At 46.3% G+C, this 20822-nt stretch overlaps 1 protein-coding gene across 1 annotated transcript in view; it reads right to left on the bottom strand.

Annotated features, from left to right (window-relative positions):
• fbxo41 (F-box protein 41) overlaps positions 1-20822 on the bottom strand; it is a 246259-nt gene that overhangs the window by 25875 nt on the left and 199562 nt on the right. Inside the window, exons 10-11 of the mRNA XM_067978195.1 lie at positions 17411-17529; positions 11134-11292 (exon numbers count right to left, since the gene is read on the bottom strand). Coding sequence (XP_067834296.1) covers positions 11134-11292; positions 17411-17529 — 278 coding nt within the window. The remainder of the gene's footprint in view (positions 1-11133; positions 11293-17410; positions 17530-20822) is intronic.

The following is a 20822-nucleotide window of genomic DNA, read 5'->3' as shown; positions in this document are numbered from 1 at the left end:
TCCCTGTAGTCCTACAAATCCTGGGATGGAAACCATCTGGTCCTGGGGATTTGTCACTCTGTATGCCACTATTTTCTTCATTACTATTAATTTACTTACGTTAATTATGGTGAGTCCCCGACCCTAATTCAAAATTAGTTTCCTTGGGGTGTCCGGCATGCTATCCTCTTCCTCCACTGTAAATACTGACGCAAAGTAATTATTTAACATGTGCGTCATCACCTTATTTTCATTTACAATATCACCATTATCAGCTTTTAAGGGGCCCACACTGCTCGTGACCACCCTCTTTTTCCGAACATAATTGTAAAAAATGTTTGTGTTGATTTTGATATCCCTTGCAAGTTTCTTTTCATACTTCCTTTTTGTAGCTCTTACTATCTGTTTTGTGACCCTTTGCTGTTCTTTGTATCTTTCCCAGTTGCCAGGATCTGTGCCATTTTTTGCCTTTTTGTATGCCCTTTCCTTATGTCTTATACTCTCCCTTACCTCTTTTGTCGTCCACGGCTGGTTTTTTTGGCAAGTAGAGTTCTTGCCCTTTAGGGGTATAAACTGGTTCTGTATCACATTAAATTCTTTTTTGAACACTTCCCGCTGATCTTCTGTTGTTTAACCCATTAACAGATAAGCCCAGTTTACTGTGAACAGTTTCTGTCTCATCCCATTGAAATCGGCCTTACCTAAATTTAGAAGCTTAGTAGCTGATACGGGTTTCTCCCTTTCAAACACAACGTTGAACTCGATCATATTATGATCGCTATTAGATAAATGTTCACGGACCTTTAGGCTGTTAACTAAATCTGGCTCATTACTCATTAATAAATCTAATATGGCCTGTCCCCTTGTTGGTTCTAGGATATACTGTTGCAGAAAGCTGTCCTGAACACACTTAAGAAAGTTGCTACCTTTCTGACACGAGCTCGTCTGCTTATCCCAATCTATATGAAAGTTATAATCCCCCCATTAAAACCACTCTGCCTTTGCTAAATGATTGTCTAATCTCTGCATTTATACATTCTGCCACTTCACAGCTGCTACCAGGGGGCTTATACACAACTCCCGTTACAGTCTTAAATCCTTTTCTATTTCCTAATTCTACATATAAAGCCTCCACTGCCTCTCTTATCATTGAAGTAATTTCATCCTTAATCACGAAGGCTACTCCTCCCCCTCTACCCATTTCCCTATCCTTCCTGCAGACCTTATAACCTGGTGTATTCAGTTCCCAGTCCTGACCGTCTTACACCCATGTCTCAGTAATGGCCACCATGACGTAGACTCTAAGTTGAATTTGCACCTGTATTTCATTCAATTTGTTCCTTATATCTGTGCATTTGTATAAAGAACGCTTATTTGGACCACACACCAAGCCTGTCCTTCTGCTCTCATGTTTTTTTCACACATTTCTTATTTCTCTCTCCTGGTTTAATTACATTACATTTTTTAGTTTTCCCTTTACCTGTAGTGCCAAAAAGAATAATTTCTGACTCTCACTCTACTCTCTTCCCTTTTGTTTGTTTTAGAATTATTATCATTACCTTTTCCACCTGAGCCACCGCCCCCCACCATTTACCAGTTTAAAGTCCTTGTGACCGCCCTATTCATCCTATCCGCTAGGACCCTGGTCCCAGCCCGGTTCAGGTGGAGCCCGTCCCAACGGTACAGTTCCTTCCTGTCCCAGTACTGGTGCCAATGTCCCATGAAACATCTAATTCCTTAGATACGGGGGTGGTGCCAGAGGTCTGGAGAACTACAAATGTTACACCCTTGTTCAAAAAAGGGTGCAAAGATAAATCGAGCAACTATAGGCCAGTCAGTTTAACCTCAGTGGTGGGAAAACTTTTAGAAAAGATAATCTGGGACAGAATTAAGAGTCACTTGGACGAGGGTGGATTGATTCGGGAAAGCCAGCATGGATTTGTTAAAGGCAAATCGTGTTTAACCAACTTGACAGAGTTTTTTGATGAGGTAATAGAGAGGGTAGATGAGGGCAATGCAGTTGATGTGGTGTATGTGGACTTTCAAAAGGCGTTTGATAAAGTGCCACATGGTAGGCTTGTCATCAAGATTGCAGCCGATGGAATAAAAGGGGCAGAAGCAACATGGATACAGAATTGGCTAAGGGACAGGAAACAGAGAATAGCGGTGAACGGTTGTTTTTCGGACTGGAGGGAGGGGTACAGTGGTGTTCCCCAAGGGTCGGTGCTGGGACCACTGCTTTTCTTGATATATATTAATGACTTGGACTTGGGTGTACAGGGCACAATTTCCAAATTTGCAGATGTCACAAAACTTGGAAGGGTCGTGAACAGTGAGGAGGATAGTGATAGACTTCAAGAGGATATAGACAGGCTGGTGGAATGGGCGGACACGTGGCAGATGAAGTTTAACATCGAAAAACTGCGAGGTGACGCATTTTGGTAGGAAGAACGAGGAGACTAGAATATAAACTAGAAGGCACAATTCTAAAAGGGATGGAGGAACTTTAGGAAGGCATTCAACAAGGTGCCACATAAAAGATTATTGCTCAATATAAAGAATCACTGGATTGGGGGTAATATTCTGGCATGGGTGGAGGATTGGTTATCTAACAGGAAGCAGAGAGTTGGGATAAATGGTTCATTCTCGGACTGGCAACCAGTAGCCAGTGGTGTTCCGCAGGGGTCGGTGCTGGGTCCCCAACTCTTTACAATCTATATTAACGATTTGGAGGAGGGGACCGAGTGTAACATATCAAAGTTTGCAGATGATACAAAGATGGGAGGGAAAGTAGAGAGTGAAGAGGACATAAAAAACCTACAAGGGGATATCGACAGGCTGGGTGAGTGGGCGGAGATTTGGCAGATGCAATACAATATTGGAAAATGTGAGGTTATGCACTTTGGCAGGAAAAATCAGAGAGCAAGTTATTTTCTTAATGGCGAGAGACTGGAAAGTACTGCGGTACAAAGGGATCTGGGGGTCCGAGTGCAAGAAAATCAAAAAGTTGGTATGCAGGTGCAGCAGGTGATCAAGAAAGCCAACGGAATGTTGGCTTTTATTGCTAGGGGGATAGAATATAAAAACAGGGAGGTATTGCTGCAGTTATATAAGGTATTGGTGAGACCGCACCTGGAATACTGCATACAGTTTTGGTGTCCATACTTAAGAAAAGACATACTTGCTCTCGAGGCAGTACAAAGGTTCACTCGGTTAATCCCGGGGATGAGGGGGCGGACATATGAGGAGAGGTTGAGTAGATTGGGACTCTGCTCATTGGAGTTCAGAAGAATGAGAGACGATCTTATTGAAACATATAAGATTGTGAAGGGGCTTGATCGGGTGGATGCGGTAAGGAAGTTCCCAAGGATGGGTGAAACTAGAACTAGGGGGCATAATCTTCCAATAAGGGGCTGCTCTTTCAAAACTGAGATGAGGAGAAACTTCTTCACTCAGAGGGTGGTAGGTCTGTGGAATTTGCTGCCCCAGGTAGCTGTGGAAGTTACATCATTAAATAAATTTAAAACAGAAATAGACAGTTTCCGAGAAGTAAAGGGAATTGGGGTTACGGGGAGCGGGCAGGAAATTGGAAATGAATTTAGATTTGAGGTTAGGATCGGATCAGCCATGATCTTATTGAATGGCGGAGCAGGCTCGAGGGGCCGATTGGCCTACTCCTGCTCCTATTTCTTACGTTCTTATGTAGGAACAGAGGGATCTGGGGGTATATGTGTATAAATCATTGAAGGTGGCAGGGCAGGTTGAGAAAGTGGTTAAAAAAACATAAGGAGTCCTGGGCATAATAAACAGAGGCATAGAGGACAAAAGCAAGGAGGTCATGATGAACCTTCATAAAGCACTGTTTCGGCCACAATTGAAGTACCGTGTCCAGTTCTGGGCAATGCATATTAGCAAGGATGTACCGACCTTAGAGAGGGTGCAGAGGAGAATTTTTTAAAATTTGTTCATGGGATGTGGGCGTCGCCAGCAAGGCCAGCATTTATTGCCCATCCCTCATTGCCCTTGAGAAGGTGGTGGTGAGCCGCCTTCTTGAACCGCTGCAGTCCGTGAGCTGAAGGTTCTCCCACAGAGCTGTTAGGGAGGGAGTTCCAGGATTTTGACCCAGCGACGATGAAGGAACGGCGATATATTTCCAAGTCGGGATTGTGTGTGACTTGGAGGGGAACGTGCAGGTGGTGTTGTTCCCATGTGCCTGCTGCCCTTGTCCTTCTAGGTGGTAGAGGTCATGGGTTTGGGAGGTGCTGTCGAAGAAGCCTTGCGAGTTGCTGCAGTGCATCCTGTGGATGGTACACACTGCAGCCACGCTGCGCCAATGGTGAGGGGAGTGAATGTTTAGGGTGGTGGATGGCATGCCAATCAAGCAGGCTGCTTTGGCCTGGATGGTGTCGAGTTTCTTGTTGGAGCTGTACTCATCCAAACAAGTGGAGAGTATTCCATCACACTCCTGATTTGTGCCTTGTCGATGGTGGAAAGGCTTTTGGGAGTCAGGAGGTGAGTCACTCGCCGCAGAATACCCAGCCTCTGACCTGCTCTTGTAGCCACAGTATTTATGTGGCTGATCCAGTTAAGTTTCTAGATGTTGATGGTGGGGGATTCGGCAATGGTAATGCCATTGAATGTCAAGGGGAGGTGGTTAGACTCTCTCTTGTTGGAGATGGTTATTGCCTGGCACTTGTCTGGCGCGAATGTTACTTGCCACTTATGAGCCCAAGCCTGGATGTTGTCCAGGTCTTGCTGCATGCAGGCACGAATTGCTTCATTATTTGAGGGGTTGCGAATGCAACTGAACACTGTGCAATCCTCTGCGAACATTCCCATTTCTGACCTTATGATGGAGGGAAGGTCATTGATGAAGCAGCTGAAGATAGTTGGGCCAAGGACACTGCCCTGAGGAACTCCCGCAGCAATGTGCTGGGGCTGAGATGATTGGCCTCCAACAACCGCTACCATCTTCCTTTGTGCTAGGTATGACTCCAGCCACTGGAGAGTTTTCCCCGATTCCCATTGACTTCGATTTTGGCTAATTTGACAACAAAAGGCTCCTTGGTGCTACACTTGGTCAAATACTGCCTTGATGTCAAGGGCAGTCACTCTCACCTCATCTCTGGAATTCAGCTCTTTTGTCCATGTTGGGACCAAGCCTGTCATGAGGTCTGGAGCCGAGTGGTCCTGGCGGAACCTAAACTGAGCATCGGTGAGCAGGTTATTGGTGAGTAAGTGCCGCTTGATAGCACTGTCAACGACTCCTTCCATCACTTTGCTGATGATTGAGAGTAGACTGATGGGGCGGTAATTGGCCGGATTGGATTTGTCCTGCTTTTTGAGGACAGGACATACCTGGGCAATTTTCCACATTGTCGGGTAGATGCCAGTGTTGTAGCTGTACTGGAACAGCTTGGCTAGAGGCACGGCTAGTTCTGGAGCACAAGTCTTCAGCACTACAGCCGGAATGTTGTCGGGGCCCATAGCCTTTGCTGTATCCAGTGCACTCAGCTGTTTCTTGATATCACATGGAGTGAATCGAATTGGCTGAAGACTGGCTTCTGTGATGTGGGGATATCGGGAGGAGGCCGAGATGGATTATCCACTTGGCACTTCAGGCTGAAGATGGTTGCAAATGCTTCAGCCTTGTCATTTGTACTCATGTGCTGGACTCTGCCATCATTGAGGATGGGGATGTTTACAGAGCCTCTTCCTCCCGTTAGTTGTTTAATTGTCTACCACCATTTACGACTGGATGTGGCAGGGCAGCTGAGCTTTGATCTGATTCGTTGGTGGTGGAATCGCTTAGCTCAGTCTGTAGCATGTTGCTTCCGCTGTTTAGCATGCATGTGGTCCTGCGTTGTAGCTTCACCAGGTTGGCACCTCATTTTTAGGTATGCTTGGTGCTGCTCCTGGCATGCTCTTCTGCACTCCTCATTGAACCAGGGTTGATCCTCTGGCTTGTTGGTGCTGGTAGAGTGAGGAATATGCCAGGCTATGAGGTTAGGATCGGATCAGCCATGATCTTATTGAATGGCGGAGCAGGCTCGAGGGGCCGATTGGCCTACTCCTGCTCCTATTGTGCTGGAATACAATTATGCTGCTGCTGATGGCCCACAGCGCCTCATGGATGCCCAGTTTTGAGCTGCTAGATCTGTTCTGAATCTATCTCATTTAGCAGGATGGTAGTGCCACACAACACGTTGGATGGTGTCCTCAGTGTGAAGACGGGACTTCGTCTCAACAAGGACTGTGCGGTGGTCACTCCTACCAATACTGTCCATGGACAGATTCATCTGCATCAGGTAGATTGGTGAGGACGAGGTCAAGTAGGTTCTTCCCTCGTGTTGGTTCGCTCACCATCTGCCGCAGGCCCAGTCTGGCAGCTATGTCCTTCAGGACTCGGCCAGCTCGGTCAGTAGTGGTGCTACCGAGCCACTCTTGGTGATGGACATTGAAGTCCCCCACCCAGAGTACATTCTGTGCCCTTGCTACCCTCAGTGCTTCCTCCAAGTGGTGCTCAACATGGAGGAGGACTGATTCATCAGCTGAGGGAGGGTGGTAGGTGGTAATCAGCAGGAGGTTTCCTTGCCCATGTTTGACCTGATGCCGTGAGATTTCATGGGGTCCGGAGTCAATGTTGAGGACTCCCAGAGCCACTCCCTCCTGACTGTATATCACTGTACCGCCACCACTGGTGAGTCTCTCCTGCCGGTGGGACAGGACATACCCAGGGATGTTGATGGAAGTGTCTGGGACGTTGGCTGAAAGGTATGATTCTGTGAGTATGGCTATGACAGCCTGTTGCTTGACTAGTCTGTGGGACAGCTCTCCCAATTTTGGCACAAGTCCCCAGATGTTAGTGAGGAGGACTTCGCAGGGTTGACTGGGCTTGGTTTGCCTTTGTCGTGTCCGGTGCCTAGTGGTCCGATGCCGGTCGGTCCGTCTGGTTTTATTCTTATTATGACTTTTCGTAGCGAGATTGTACAACTGAGTGGCTTGCTGGGCCATTTCAGAGGGTGGTTAAGAATCAACCACATTGCTGTTGGTCTGAAGTCACATATAGGCCAGACTGGGTAAGGACGGCAGGTTTCCTTCCCGAAAGCTCACATTAGTGAACCAGATGGGTTTTTACGACAATCCGGTAGTTTTACGGCCACCATTACTGATACTAGTTTTTTTAATTCCAGATTTTTAATTTTTTTAATAATTGAATTTAAGTAACATAAATTCCAGTAACATAACCACTATGCTACCATACCCAGTAGAATGATTCCTGGGATGAGGGACTTTAGTTACGTGGATAGACTGGAGAAGCTGGGATTGTTCTCCATGGAACAGAGACGGTTGCGATAAGATTTGATGGAGGTATTCAAAATCATGAAGGGTCAAGACAGAGTAGGTTGAGAGAAACTGTTCCCATTGGCGGAAGGGTCAAGGACCAGAGGGCATAGATTTAAGGTGATTGGCAAAAGAACCAAAGGTGACATGAGGAAAAACTTTTTTACACAGCGAGTGGTTAGGATCTGGAATGCACTGCCCGAGGGGGTGGTGGAGGCAGATTCAATCATGGCCTTCAAAAGGGAACTGGAGAAGTATTTGAAAGGAAAAAATGTGCAGGGCTACGGGGACAGGGTGGGGGAGTGGAACTAGCTGGATTGCTGTTGCAGAGAGCAGGCACGGACTCAATGGGCCGAATGACTTCCTTCCGTGCTGTAACCTTCTATGATTCTATGAAATGGAACTCCTCTTTTTCACACCATTCGTTAAGCCACGTGTTCAACTCCCCAATGTGCTTATCGCTACACCAATTTTCACGTGGCTCGAGTAATAATCCAGAAATTATAACCATTGAGGTCCTGTTTTTAAATTTAGCTCTTGGTACTTTTTTTTATCGTTCATGGGATGTGGGCGTCGCTGGCGAGGCCGGCATTTATTGCCCATCCCTAATTGCCCTTGAGAAGGTGGTGGTGAGCCGCCTTCTTGAACCGCTGCAATCCGTGTAGTGAAGGTTCTCCCACAGTGCTGTTAGGAAGGGAGTTCCAGGATTTTGACCCAGTGATGATGAAGGAACGGCGATATATTTCCAAGTCAGCACGGTATGTGACTTGGAGGGGAACGTGCAGGTGGTGGTGTTCCCATGTACCTGCTGCCCTTGTCCTTTTAGGTGGTAGAGGTTGTGGGTTCGGGAGGTGCTGTCGAAGAAGCCTTGGCGAGTTGCTGCAGTGCATCTTGTAGATGGTACAGATTGCAGCCACGGTGCACCGGTGGTGAAGGGAGTGAATGTTTAAAGTGGTGGATTGGATGCCAATCATGTGGGCTGCTTTGTCCTAGATGGTGTTGAGTTTCTTGAGTGTTGTTGGAGCTGCACTCATCCAGGAAAGTGGAGAGTATTCCATCACACTCCTGTCTTGTGCCTTGTAGATGGTGGAAAGGCTTTGGGGAGTCAGGAGGTGAGTCACTCGCCGCAGAATACCCAGCCTCTGACCTGCTCTTGTAGCCACTGTATTTATGTGACTGGTCCAGTTAAGTTTCTGGTCAATGGTGACCCTCAGGATGTTGATGGTGGGGGATTTGGCGATGGTAATGCCGTTGAATGTCAAGGGGAGGTGGTTAGACTCTCTCTTGTTGGAGGTGGTCATTGCCTGGCACTTGTCTGGCGCGAATGTTACTTGCCACTTATTGGCCCAAGCCTGGATGTTGTCCAGATGTTGTCCAGATTATCTGAGGGGTTGCGAGTGCAACTGAACACTGTGCAATCATCAGCGAACATCCCCATTTCTGACCTTATGAAGGAGGGAAGGTCATTGATGAAGCAGCTGAAGATGGTTGGGCCTCGGACACTGCCCTGAGGAACTCCTGTAGCAAAGTCCTGGGGCTGAGATGATTGGCCTCCAACAACCACTACCACCTTCCTTTGTGCTAGGTATGACTCCAACCACTGGAGAGTTTTCCCCCTGATTCCCATTGACTTCAATTTTACTAGTGTTCCTTGATGCCACACTCGGTCAAATGCTGCCTTGATGTCAAGGACAGTCACTCTCACCCCACTATCACTATCCTCCTCACTGTTCAATACACTTCCAAGTTTTGTGTCATCTGCAAATTTGGAAATTGTGCCCTGTACACCCAAGTCCAAGGCTTCAATATATATCAAGAAAAGCAGTGGTCCCAGCACTGACCCCTGGGGAACACCACTGTACACCTCCCTCCAGTCCGAAAAATAACTGTCACCACTACCCTCTGCTACCTGTCCCTTAGCCAATTCTGTATCCATGCTGCTACTGCCCCCTTTATTCCATGGGCTTGAATCTTGATGACAAGCAAATTATGTGGCACTTTATCAAACGCCTTTTGAAAGTTCATATGCACATCAACTGCATTGCCCTCATCTACCCTCTCTGTTACCTCATCAAAATACTTTATCAGGTTAGTTAAACATGATTTGCCTTTAACAAATCCATGCTGGCTTTCCCTAATCAATCCACTCTCTTCCAATTGACTGCTAATTCTGTCCCCGATTATCGTTTCTAAAAGTTTCCTCACCACTGAGGTTAAACCGACTGGCCTGTAGTTGTTGGGTTCATCCTTGCACCCTTTTTGAACAAGGGTGTAACATTTGCAATTCTCCAATCCTCTGGCACCATCCCTGTATCTACGGATGTTTGGAAGACTTTGGCCAGTACCTCTACAATTTCCACCCTTACTTCCCTCAGCAACCTCGGATGCATCCCATCCGGACCGGGTGACTTATTTACTTTAAGGACAGCCAGCATTTCAAGTACCTCTTCTTTATCAATTTTATCTTGGCTGATCTTCGACCTCCACTTTTCCGCCTGATTCCCATATCGCTTGATACCCCTAGAGTCCAAAAATCTTATTGAATGGCAGAGCAGTCTCGAGGGGCCGTATGGCCTACTCCTGCTTCTATTTTTTATGGACCAAGAGCTGGAAAGTGGGATTTGGCTGGATTGCTCTTTATCAGCACAGACACGATGGGCCGAATGGCCTCCTTCCATGCCGTAAATTTCTATGATTTTATGAAGGGCTCCCATCTGTCCCAGAACTGGTGCCAATGTCCAACAAAGTAGACTGCTTTTTCCTAACACCAATTCTTGAGCTCGCATTGATTTCCCTAATCTTCCTGTCCTTTCCTATTCTATCGCATGGCTAGGGAAGTAATCCTGACATTATCACCCATGCAGTTCTGTTCCTAAACTTCTTTCCTGATCTTCTGGACTTTCCTTACCCCCGATCACTGACTCCCACGTGGACCCCCGATCACTGACTCCCACGTGGACCCTCGATCACTGACCTCCACGTGGACCCCCGATCACTGACCCCCACGTGGACCCCCGATCACTGACCCCCACGTGGACCCCCGATCACTGACCCCCACGTGGACCCCCGATCACTGACCCCCACGTGGACCCCCGATCACTGACCCCCACGTGGACCCCCGATCACTGACCCCCACGTGGACCCCCGATCACTGACCCCCACGTGGACCCCCGATCACTGACCCCCACGTGGAACCTCGATCACTGACCCCCACGTGGACCCTCGATCATGGACCCCCGATCACTGACCCCCACGTGGACCCCCGATCACTGACCCCCACGTGGACCCCCGATCACTGACCCCCACGTGGACCCTCAATCATGGACCCCCGATCACTGACCCCCACGTGGACCCCCAATCGCTGACCCCCACGTGGACCCCCGATCACTGGCTGCTCTCCCTCCCTTTGCACTATCTTTTCCAGTCTACGTGTTACACCCCATACCCTAGCACCTGGGAGACAACAAAGCACCGGGACTGTCGGGTCTGGACTGCAAAACATCCCGCCAGCCCCTCTATTGTATCTCCATCATCACTTCATCTCGAGCTGTGCGGCTAATCTCCCCCATCTTGTTGGTTTGTGCCATTGATATTTGAATAGGAAAATCAGATGCCATTTCTTTGATGGCACTTTTAAGTTGTCCAATTTGCACATCTCATCTCAGCCATACTACAATCGAGTGAGGTTATGCGAGAATTAATACTCTGGTGCAAGTATTCAAATCTCTGATTGTCAACCTCTTAACTACTGACATTAATACTTTGTGCTATGTGCAATATGGAATGATCCCAAGAACAAATTGTACTTACTGTTAAAATGGAGTAGAGCTTTAGGGGTGACAGGGGTTGATGTTAGGACCAGCATTTCTAACCCCTTCAGGCCCTCCCGACAAACTTCTGCTGTTACTTCCTGGTTTATTTCTGTCACGTGATCAAGTTCCAGTACTTGTAATCGGATACAGTTCCGGGCTGACGAATAAATTTAATGCAGAGTGTGGACAATAATTAAAGTCATAATAAAACTTCCACAGTTCAGAGAAACAAACTACAGAAGAATCTGCAGTTCTAAAGACACAATATTTTTCATTTGAGTCAACAGCTGGTCTCTTTCACATTTGCCTTTTTACCACAGGACCATTGCTGTCAATCCCGTCTCCCTCCAAAAGCAATCTGCTTGTCTCTTGGGGTTTGATATACTACTGTTGTCACTATACTTGAAGACTTTTGGGGCCATTTTTGTGTCTGCCCACTACCACAGGGACTATTGCTGCCAAGCATAACATTTTTGATAGAGCAATCCAAAACAAATCCCACAGCCCAATTCTCTCCCTATATCCCTGTATCAATCCAAAACAAATCCCACTGCCCAATTCTCTCCCTATATCCCTGCATCAAACCAAAACCAATCCCACTGCCCCACTCTCTCCCCATATAGCCCTGTATCAATTCTCAAACTAATCCCACTGCCCCGTTCTCTCCCGACAGCCCTGTATCAATCCAAAACTAATCCCACTGCCTCACTCTCTCCCCATGGCCCTATATCAATCCAAAACTAATCCCACTGCCCCACTCTCTCCCCATTGCCCTGTATCAATCCTCAAACTAATCCCACTGCCCTGCTCTCTCCCTGTAGTCCTGTATCAATCCTCAAACTAATCCCACTGCCTCACTCCCCATAGCCCTGTATCAAACCAAAATGAATCCGACTGCCCCACTCTCTCCCCATAGCCCTGTATCAATCCTCAAACTAATCCCACTGCCCCGCTCTCTCCCCATGGCCCTGTATCAATCCAAAGCTAATCCCATTGCCCAATTCTCTCCCCATAGCCCTGTATCAATCCAAAACTAATCCCACTGCCCCGCTCTCTCCCCATAGCCCTGTACCAATCCAAAACTAATCCCACTGCCTCACTCTCTCCCCATAGCCCTGTATCAATCCAAAACTAATCCCACTGCCCCACTCTCTCCCCATAGCCCTGTATCAATCCTCAAACGAATCCCACTGCCTCACTCTCTCCCCATAGTCCTGTATCAATCCAAAACTAATCCCACTGCCATGCTCTCTCCCCATAGTCCTGTATCAATCCCCAGACTAATCCCACTGTCTCACTCTCTCCCCATTGCCCTGTATCAATCCAAAGCTAATCCCACTGCCCCGCTCTCTCCTCATAGCCCCGTATCAATCCAAAACTAATCCCACTGCCATGCTCTCTCCCCATAGTCCTGTATCAATCCCCCAGACTAATCCCATTGCCTCACTCTCTCCCCATAGCCCTGTATCAATTCAAAACGAATTCCATTGCCTCGGTTTTGCCCTGTAGCCTTGCATCTTCTTTTGTTTCAAATATTTATTCAATTATGCCTTAAAAGCAATGGTATTTGCCTCAACTACTCCCTGTGGCAAAGCGTTCCATGATCCAACAACCCTTTGTGTAACGAAATTTCTCCTTCCCTGTTTTCTCAATTTAAAATTATCACAGAGCGATGACCTCTCATCACTGACTCTTACGTAGCGGAAGTCTTTCCATCTTCACTGAAAACCTTTCATAATGTTAAAAACCCAATAAATCTCCTCTTAGCTTTTTCTGTTCCAGCAAAAACTTGCATTTATATAGCGCTTTTAACGTAGTAAAATGTCCCATGGAGCTTCATTGGAGCGATTATCAAACAAAATTTGACACCGAGCCACAGATCCAAGGCCAAAAGAACGGAGAGTTTAATGGTGCTCACCTGTATTAATGTGCTAATCGTCCAGCAACTGGTGGCGAGGAAGAAATGCCCCGGGAATTGCGATTCACCACAAGTTGCTGGACAATTTGCGCCACTCCACTGTTAGCCTCGCAAAAATGGCAGATCGCTGTCAACCTCCCTGTGAGTTTCATGAAGTTGTTGCATTGGCGCATTAATTGCCAATTAAACTCACTGCAGAAAGTTCGGGCTGGAATGAGGAGGTTTGTGTTGCTGCAATGTCAATAAACCTCTCCAGCCCAGAATGGGAACAATTTAAACTGTGCAGTCTCATTCCTGCAGGTACTAAATTGTTGTTACAGATTTTTAAAATTTAAAACATTTTATTTTTTCTCATAATTCCTTTGTCTCTTTTCTCTCTTAATCCAATCCTTCTTTCCCTCTATGTCTCTTTCTGTACCTGATTTGACTCTAATTCATCTTATTTGCTTCCCCGTTGTTTCTCGGTTTCTTTCTCAATCCTTAAATCTCATTGGTTTCGGAGGTAGAGTTTTGGTCTTGTCGTTTACCATGATCCGAGATGCCCCACTGCCCTCGTCGCTATCAGCTTGCACTTCCAGCAATTTACAGGTCAAAAACTTTTCAAGCTGAAGGGTGAGTGAAAAAGTCTAACAAGACAGACCGCGAGAGGCCCCACTCCAGCACAATCTGGGCCATTAGGACAGGTGACCAGGGGCGGGGACGGGCGACATTACGGAGGTAGATGTAGGCAGTCTTGGTGATGGAGCGGATATAAGAACATAAGAAATAGGAGCAGGAGTAGGCCAATCGGCCCCTCGAGCCTGCTCCGCCATTCAATACGATCATGGCTGATCTGATCCTAACCTCAAATCTAAATTTATGTCCAATTTCCTGCCCGCTCCCCGTAACCCCTAATTCCCTTTACTTCGAGGAAACTGTCTATTTCTGTTTTAAATTTATTTAATGATGTAGCTTCCACAGCTTCCTGGGGCAGCAAATTCCACAGACCGACTACCCTCTGAGTGAAGAAGTTTCTCCTCATCTCAGTTTTGAAAGAGCAGCCCCTTATTCTAAGATTATGCCCCCTTGTTCTAGTTTCACCCATCCTTGGGAACATCTTACCGCATCCACCCGATCAAGCCCCTTCACAATCTTATATGTTTCAATAAGATCGCCTCTCATTCTTCTGAACTCCAATGAGTCGAGTCCCAATCTACTCAACCTCTCCTCATATGGCCACCCCCTCATCCCCGGGATTAACCGAGTGAACCTTCTTTGTACTGCCTCGAGAGCAAGTATGTCTTTTCTTAAGTATGGACAACAAAACTGTATGCAGTATTCCAGGTGCGGTCTCACCAATACCTGATAAAACTGCAGCAATACATCCCTGTTTTTATATTCTATCCCCCTAGCAATAAAAGCCAACATTAGACATAGAAATACGGCAGGGGGACTGTGATATACTCGAACATATTAACATCGAGCGGGAGGAGGTATTGGCGGTTTTAGCAGGCCTAAAAATGGATAAATCCCCAGGCCCGGACGAAATGTACCCCAGGCGACTGTGTGAGGCAAAGGAGGAGATTGCGGGGGCTCTGACACATATATTCAGAACCTCTCTGGCCACAGGGGATGTGCCAGAGGACTGGAGAACCGCTAATGTAATACCATTATTCAAGAAGGGGAGTAGGGAAAAACCGGGGAACTACAGGCCAGTGAGCCTAACATCAGTGGTAGGAAAATTATTGGAAAAAATTCTGAAGGACAAAATTAGTCTCCACTTGGAGAAGCAAGGATTAATCAGGGATAGTCAACATGGCTTTGTCAAGGGAAGATCATGTCTGACTAATTTGATTGAATTTTTTGAGGGGGTGACTAGGCGTGTGGATGAGGGTAACGCAGTGGATGTGGTATACATGGATTTCAGTAAGGCCTTCGATAAAGTCCCCCACAGGAGACTGGTCAAGAAGGTACGAGCCCATGTAATCCAGGGTGCCTTGGCACTTTGGATACAAAACTGGCTTAGTGGCAGAAGGCAGAGGGTGATGGTCGAAGGTTGTTTTTGTGACTGGAAGCCTGTGGCCAGTGGGGTACCACAGGGATCGGTGCTGGGTCCCTTGCTGTTTGTGGTCTACATTAACGACTTGGATATGAATGTAAAAGGTATGATCAGTAAGTTCGCTGATGATACAAAGATTGGTAGGGTGGTAAATAGCGAGGAGGATAGCCTCAGTCTGCAGGACGATATAGATGGGTTGGTCAGATGGGCGGAACAGTGGCAAATGGAATTTAACCCGGAAAAGTGCGAGGTGATGCACTTTGGAGGGACTAACAAGGCAAGGGAATACACAATGAATGGGAGGACCCTAGGCAAGACAGAGGGTCAGAGGGATCTTGGTGTGCAAGTTCACAGATCCCTGAAGGCGGCGGAACAGGTAGATAAGGTGGTAAAGAAGGCATATGGGATACTTGCCTTTATTAGCCGAGGCATAGAATATAAGAGCAAGGAGGTTATGATGGAGCTGTATAAAACACTGGTTAGGCCACAGCTGGAGTACTGTGTGCAGTTCTGGTCGCCACACTACAGGAAGGATGTGATCGCTTTGGAGAGGGTGCAGAGGAGATTCACCAGGATGTTACCAGGGCTGGAGCGCTTCAGCTATGAAGAGAGACTGGGAAGATTGGGTTTGTTTTCCTTGGAGCAGAGGAGGCTGAGGGGGGACATGATTGAGGTGTACAAAATTATGAAGGGCACAGATAGGATGGATACTAAGGAGCTTTTTCCCTTCGTTGAGGGTTCTATAACAAGGGGACATAGATTCAAGGTAAAAGGCGGGAGGTTTAGAGGGGATTTGAGAAAGAACTTTTTCACCCAGAGGGTGGTTGGAGTCTGGAACTCACTGCCTGAAAGGGTTGTGGAGGCAGGAACCCTCACAACATTCAAGAAGCATTTGGATGAGCACTTGAAATGCCATAGCATACAAGGCTACGGACCAAATGCTGGAATATGGGATTAGAGTAGACAGGGCTGATGGCCGGCGTGGACACGATGGGCCGAAGGGCCTCTATCCGTGCTGTATAACTCTATGACTCTATTCCGTTGGCCTTCTTGATCACCTGCTGCACCTGCAAACTAACTTTTTGATTTTCTTGCACTCGGACTCCCAGATCCCTTTGTACTGCAGTACTTTCCAGTTGCTCGCCATTAAGATAATAACTTGCTCTCTGATTTTTCCTGCCATAGTGCATAACCTCACATTTTCCAATATTGTATTGCATCTGCCAAATCTCCGCCCACTCACCCAGCCTGTCTATATCCCCTTGTAGGTTTTTTATGTCCTCCTCACTCTCCACTTTCCCTCCCATCTTTGTATCATCTGCAAACTTTGATATGTTACACTCGGTCCCCTCCTCCAAATCGTTAATATAGATTGTAAAGAGTTGGTGACCCAGCACCGACCCCTGCGGAACACCACTGGCTACAGGTTGCCAGTCCGAGAATGTACCATTTATCCCAACTCTCTGCTTCCTGTTAGATAACTAATCCTCCACCCATGCCAGAATATTACCCCCAATCCAGTGATTCTTTATCTTGAGCAATAATCTTTTATGTGGCACCTTGTCGAATGCCTTCTGGAAGTCCAAATACACTACGTCCACTGGTTCCCCTTTATCCACCCTGTACGTTATATCCTCAAAGAACTCAAGCAAATTTGTCAGACATGACTTCCCCTTTGTAAAGCCATGCTGACTTTGTCCTATTAAATTATGTTTATCCAAATGTTCTGCTACTGTCTCCTTAATAACAGACTCCAAAATTTTACCCACCACAGATGTTAAGCTAACTGGTCTATAATTTCCAGCCTTCTGCCTACTACCCTTTTTAAATAAGGGTGTTACATTGGCAGTTTTCCAATCTGCCGGGACCTTTGCCGAGTCCAGAGAATTTTGGAAAATTATTACCAAAGCATCCACAATCCCTACTGCCACTTCCCTCATGGGGTCAGAAGCTCAGCTCAGGGTCAAATAGGATGCCAAGGTTGCGAACATTTTGGTTCAGCTTCAGAGAGTGGCCAGGGAGGGGGATGGAGCTGATGGCTAGGGAACAGAGTTTGCAGCAGGGACTGAAGACAATGGCTTTGGTCTTCCCAATAATTAATTGGAGGAAATGTAACCTGCTCATACTGTGATGAGGTGCTGTATAGATCGTCATCTAACCTGCTCATACTGTGATGAGGTGCTGTATAGATCGTCATCTAACCTGCTCATACTGTGATGAGGTGCTGTATATATCGTCATCTAACCTGCTCATACTGTGAATTCAATGGAATCACACGTGAATCAGAAATGACACCCAGTAATATACCCTGACAATTACCCAATGAGGCGAGACCCTGAAGTCCACATCCTGCACCCCCAACTCCAAGCGCTCGCAAGTGTGGCCAGCAACGGCCAATCATCTGGAGGCTACGGTTGTTGAATCGTGTTGGTTGGTGACTGGAGAAAAAGAAAAAAAACACACATTACAGTTACTGATTCTAAAACCGTACAAAACTACAGAGTAAAAGAATCATAGAGTTACCGAATCTTTCAGCACTACAGATCGCATTTTCCATCCTTTCCACATAAATTGCAATTCCCTGGAAGATGTAAAACTGCTCGATAACTGCAGCTGCTAAAGTGGATTTAAGCCCCAACAGAGTATTCTCACTGATGATGTTTGTAAAATAATTTTATGTATATAGAAAGAACAGCAAGGAAGTTTGTTCAACATTTATAAATCACTGGTTAAGTCTCAGCTGGAGTATTGTGTTCAATTCTGGGCTCCGCACTTTAGGAAGGATATCAAGGCCTTGGAGAGGGGGCAGAAGAGATTTACTAAAATAGTGGCAGGGATGAGGGACTTCAGTTATGTGGAGAGACTGGAGTTGTTCTCCTTACAGCATAAGACCATAAGAGATTGGGGCAGGAGGAGGCCATTCGGCCCCACGAGCCTGCTCCACCATTTAATGAGATCATGGCTGATCTCAACTCCACTTTCCCGCCCTTTCCCCATATCCTTTGACTCCCTCGCTGATCAAAAATTTGTCTTACTCAGCCTTGAATATATTCAATGACTCAGCCTCCACAGCTCTTTGGGGTAAAGAATTCCAAAGATTCACAACCCTCTGGGAGAAGAAATTCCTCCTCATTTCCATCTGAAACGGGCGACCCCTTATTCTGAGACTATGTCCCCAAGTTTTAGATTCCCCCATGAGGGGTAACATCCTCTCAGCATCAACCCAATCGAGTCCCCTCAGAATCTTGTATGTTTCAATAAGATCTTCTCTCATTCTTCTAAACTCCAATGAGTATAGACCCAACCTGTTCAATCTTTCCTCATAAGACAACCCTTCCATACCCGGAATCAACCCAGTGAACCTTCTCTGAACTGCCTCCAATGCAAGTTTTTCCTTCCTTAACTGTACGCAGTGCTCCAGGTGTGATCTCACCAGCACCCTGTACAGCTCTAGCATGACTTCCCTGCTTTTACACTCCATCCCCCTAGAAATAAAGGCCAATATTCCGTTTGCCTTCCGGATTACCTGCTGCACCTGTATGTTGACTTTCTGTGTTTTATGTACGAGGACACCCAGATCCCTCTGTACCGCAGCATTTTGTAGTATTTCTCCATTCAAATATTTTGCTTTTTTATTTTTCCTCCCAAAGTGGATGACTTAACATTTTCCCACATTATATTCCATCTGCCAAATTTTTGCCCATTCACTTAACCTGTCAATATCCCTTTGCAGACACTTTGTGTCCTCATCACAACTTGCTTTTCCACCTATCTTTGTATCATCAGCAAATTTGGCCACAATACACTCTGTTCCTTCATCCAAGTCATTGATATATATTGTAAATAGTTGAGGCTCCAGCACTGATCCCTGCGGCACCCCACTAGTTACAGACTGCCATTTTGAAAATGACCCTTTTATCCCGACTCTTTGTTTTCTGTTCGTTAGCCAATCCTCTATCCATGCCAATATTACCCCCAACACCATGAGCTCTTATTTTGTGCAGCAACCTTTTATGTGGCACATTACTGAATGCCTTTTGGAAATCCAAATATACTGCATCCATTGGTTCCCCTTTATCCACCCTGCCCGTTACTGCCACAAAGAACTCTAATAAATTTGTCAGACACGATTTCCCATTCATAAAACCATGTTGACTCTCCTTGATTGTATAATGGCCTACTCCTGCTCCTGTTTTCGATGTTATGAGTCTCCAAATGTCCTGCTACTACTTCCTTAATAGTGGATTCTAGCATTTTCCCAATGACAGATGTTAGGCAAACTGGTCTATAGTTACCTGCTTTCTGTTTCACTCCCTTCTTGAATAGGGGTGTTACGTTTGCGGTTTTCCAATCCGCTGGGACCTTTCCAGAATCTAGTGAATTCTGGAAGATTACAACCAATGCATCCACTATCTCTGTAGCCACTTCCTTTAAGACCCTCGGATGCAAGCCATCAGGTCCAGGGGACTTGTCAGCCTTTAGACCCATTAGTTTACCTCGTACTTTTTCTCCAGTGATAGTGATTGTTTTTAGTTCCTCCCTCCCCTTTGCCCCTTGATTTTCTGCTATTATTGGTATATTATTATCTGCTGTGAAGACAGATACAAAATATCTGTTCAATTCCTCTGCCATTTCCTTGTTTTCCATTATTATTTCCACAGTCTCGTCCTCTAAGGGACCAATGTTTACTTTAGCTACCCTCTTCCTTTTTATATACTTGTAGAAACTGTCAGTTTTTATATTTCTTGCTAATTTACTCTCAATTTATTTTCTTCCTCGTTATTATTCTTTCAATCATCCTTTGCTGGTTTTTAAAGTTTTCACAATCTTCGGGCTTACCAGTAATCTTTGCCATGTTGTATGCTTTTTCTTTTATAGAATCATAGAAGTTTACAACATGGAAACAGGCCCTTCGGCCCAACATGTCCATGTCGCCCAGTTTATACCACTAAGCTAGTCCCAATTGCCTGCACTTGGCCCATATCCCTCGATACCCATCTTACCCATGTAACTGTCCAAATGCTTTTTAAAAGACAAAATTGTACCCGCCTCTACTACTGCCTCTGGCAGCTCGTTCCAGACACTCACCACCCTTTGAGTGAAAAAATTGCCCCTCTGGACCCTTTTGTATCTCTCCCCTCTCACCTTAAATCTATGCCCCCTCGTTATAGACTCTCCTACCTTTGGGAAAAGATTTTGACTATCTACCTTATCTGTGCCCCTCATTATTTTATAGACTTCTATAAGATCATCCCTAAACCTCCTACTCTCCAGGGAAAAAAGTCTCAGTCTATCCAACCTCTCCCTATAAGTCAAACCATCAAGTCCCGGTAGCATCCTAGTAAATCTTTTCTGCACTCTTTCTAGTTTAATAATAAGAACATAAGAACATAAGAACATAAGAAATTGGAGCAGGAGTAGGCCAATCGGCCCCTCGAGCCTGCTCCGCCATTCAATAAGATCATGGCTGATCTGATCCCAACCACAAATCTAAAGAACACAAGAAGTCGGAGCAGGACCCGGCCACATAGCCCCTGGGCCCTCTCCGCCACCCACAGGGCATTGACCGATCCGAACTCAGCTTCATGTCCAATTTCCTGCCCGCTCCCCATAACCCCTAATTCCCTTTACTTCTAGGAAACTGTCTATTTCTGTTTTAAATTTATCTAATGATGTAGCTTCCACAGCTTCCTGGGGCAGCAAATTCCACAGACCTACCACCCTCTGAGTG

The sequence above is a fragment of the Heptranchias perlo genome, chromosome 1, assembly GCF_035084215.1.
Source record: "Heptranchias perlo isolate sHepPer1 chromosome 1, sHepPer1.hap1, whole genome shotgun sequence".
NCBI classification, from domain to species: Eukaryota; Metazoa; Chordata; class Chondrichthyes; order Hexanchiformes; family Hexanchidae; genus Heptranchias; species Heptranchias perlo.
The sequence above is the reverse complement of the archived record's forward strand: the minus strand, read 5'-3'. Positions and strand labels throughout refer to the sequence as shown.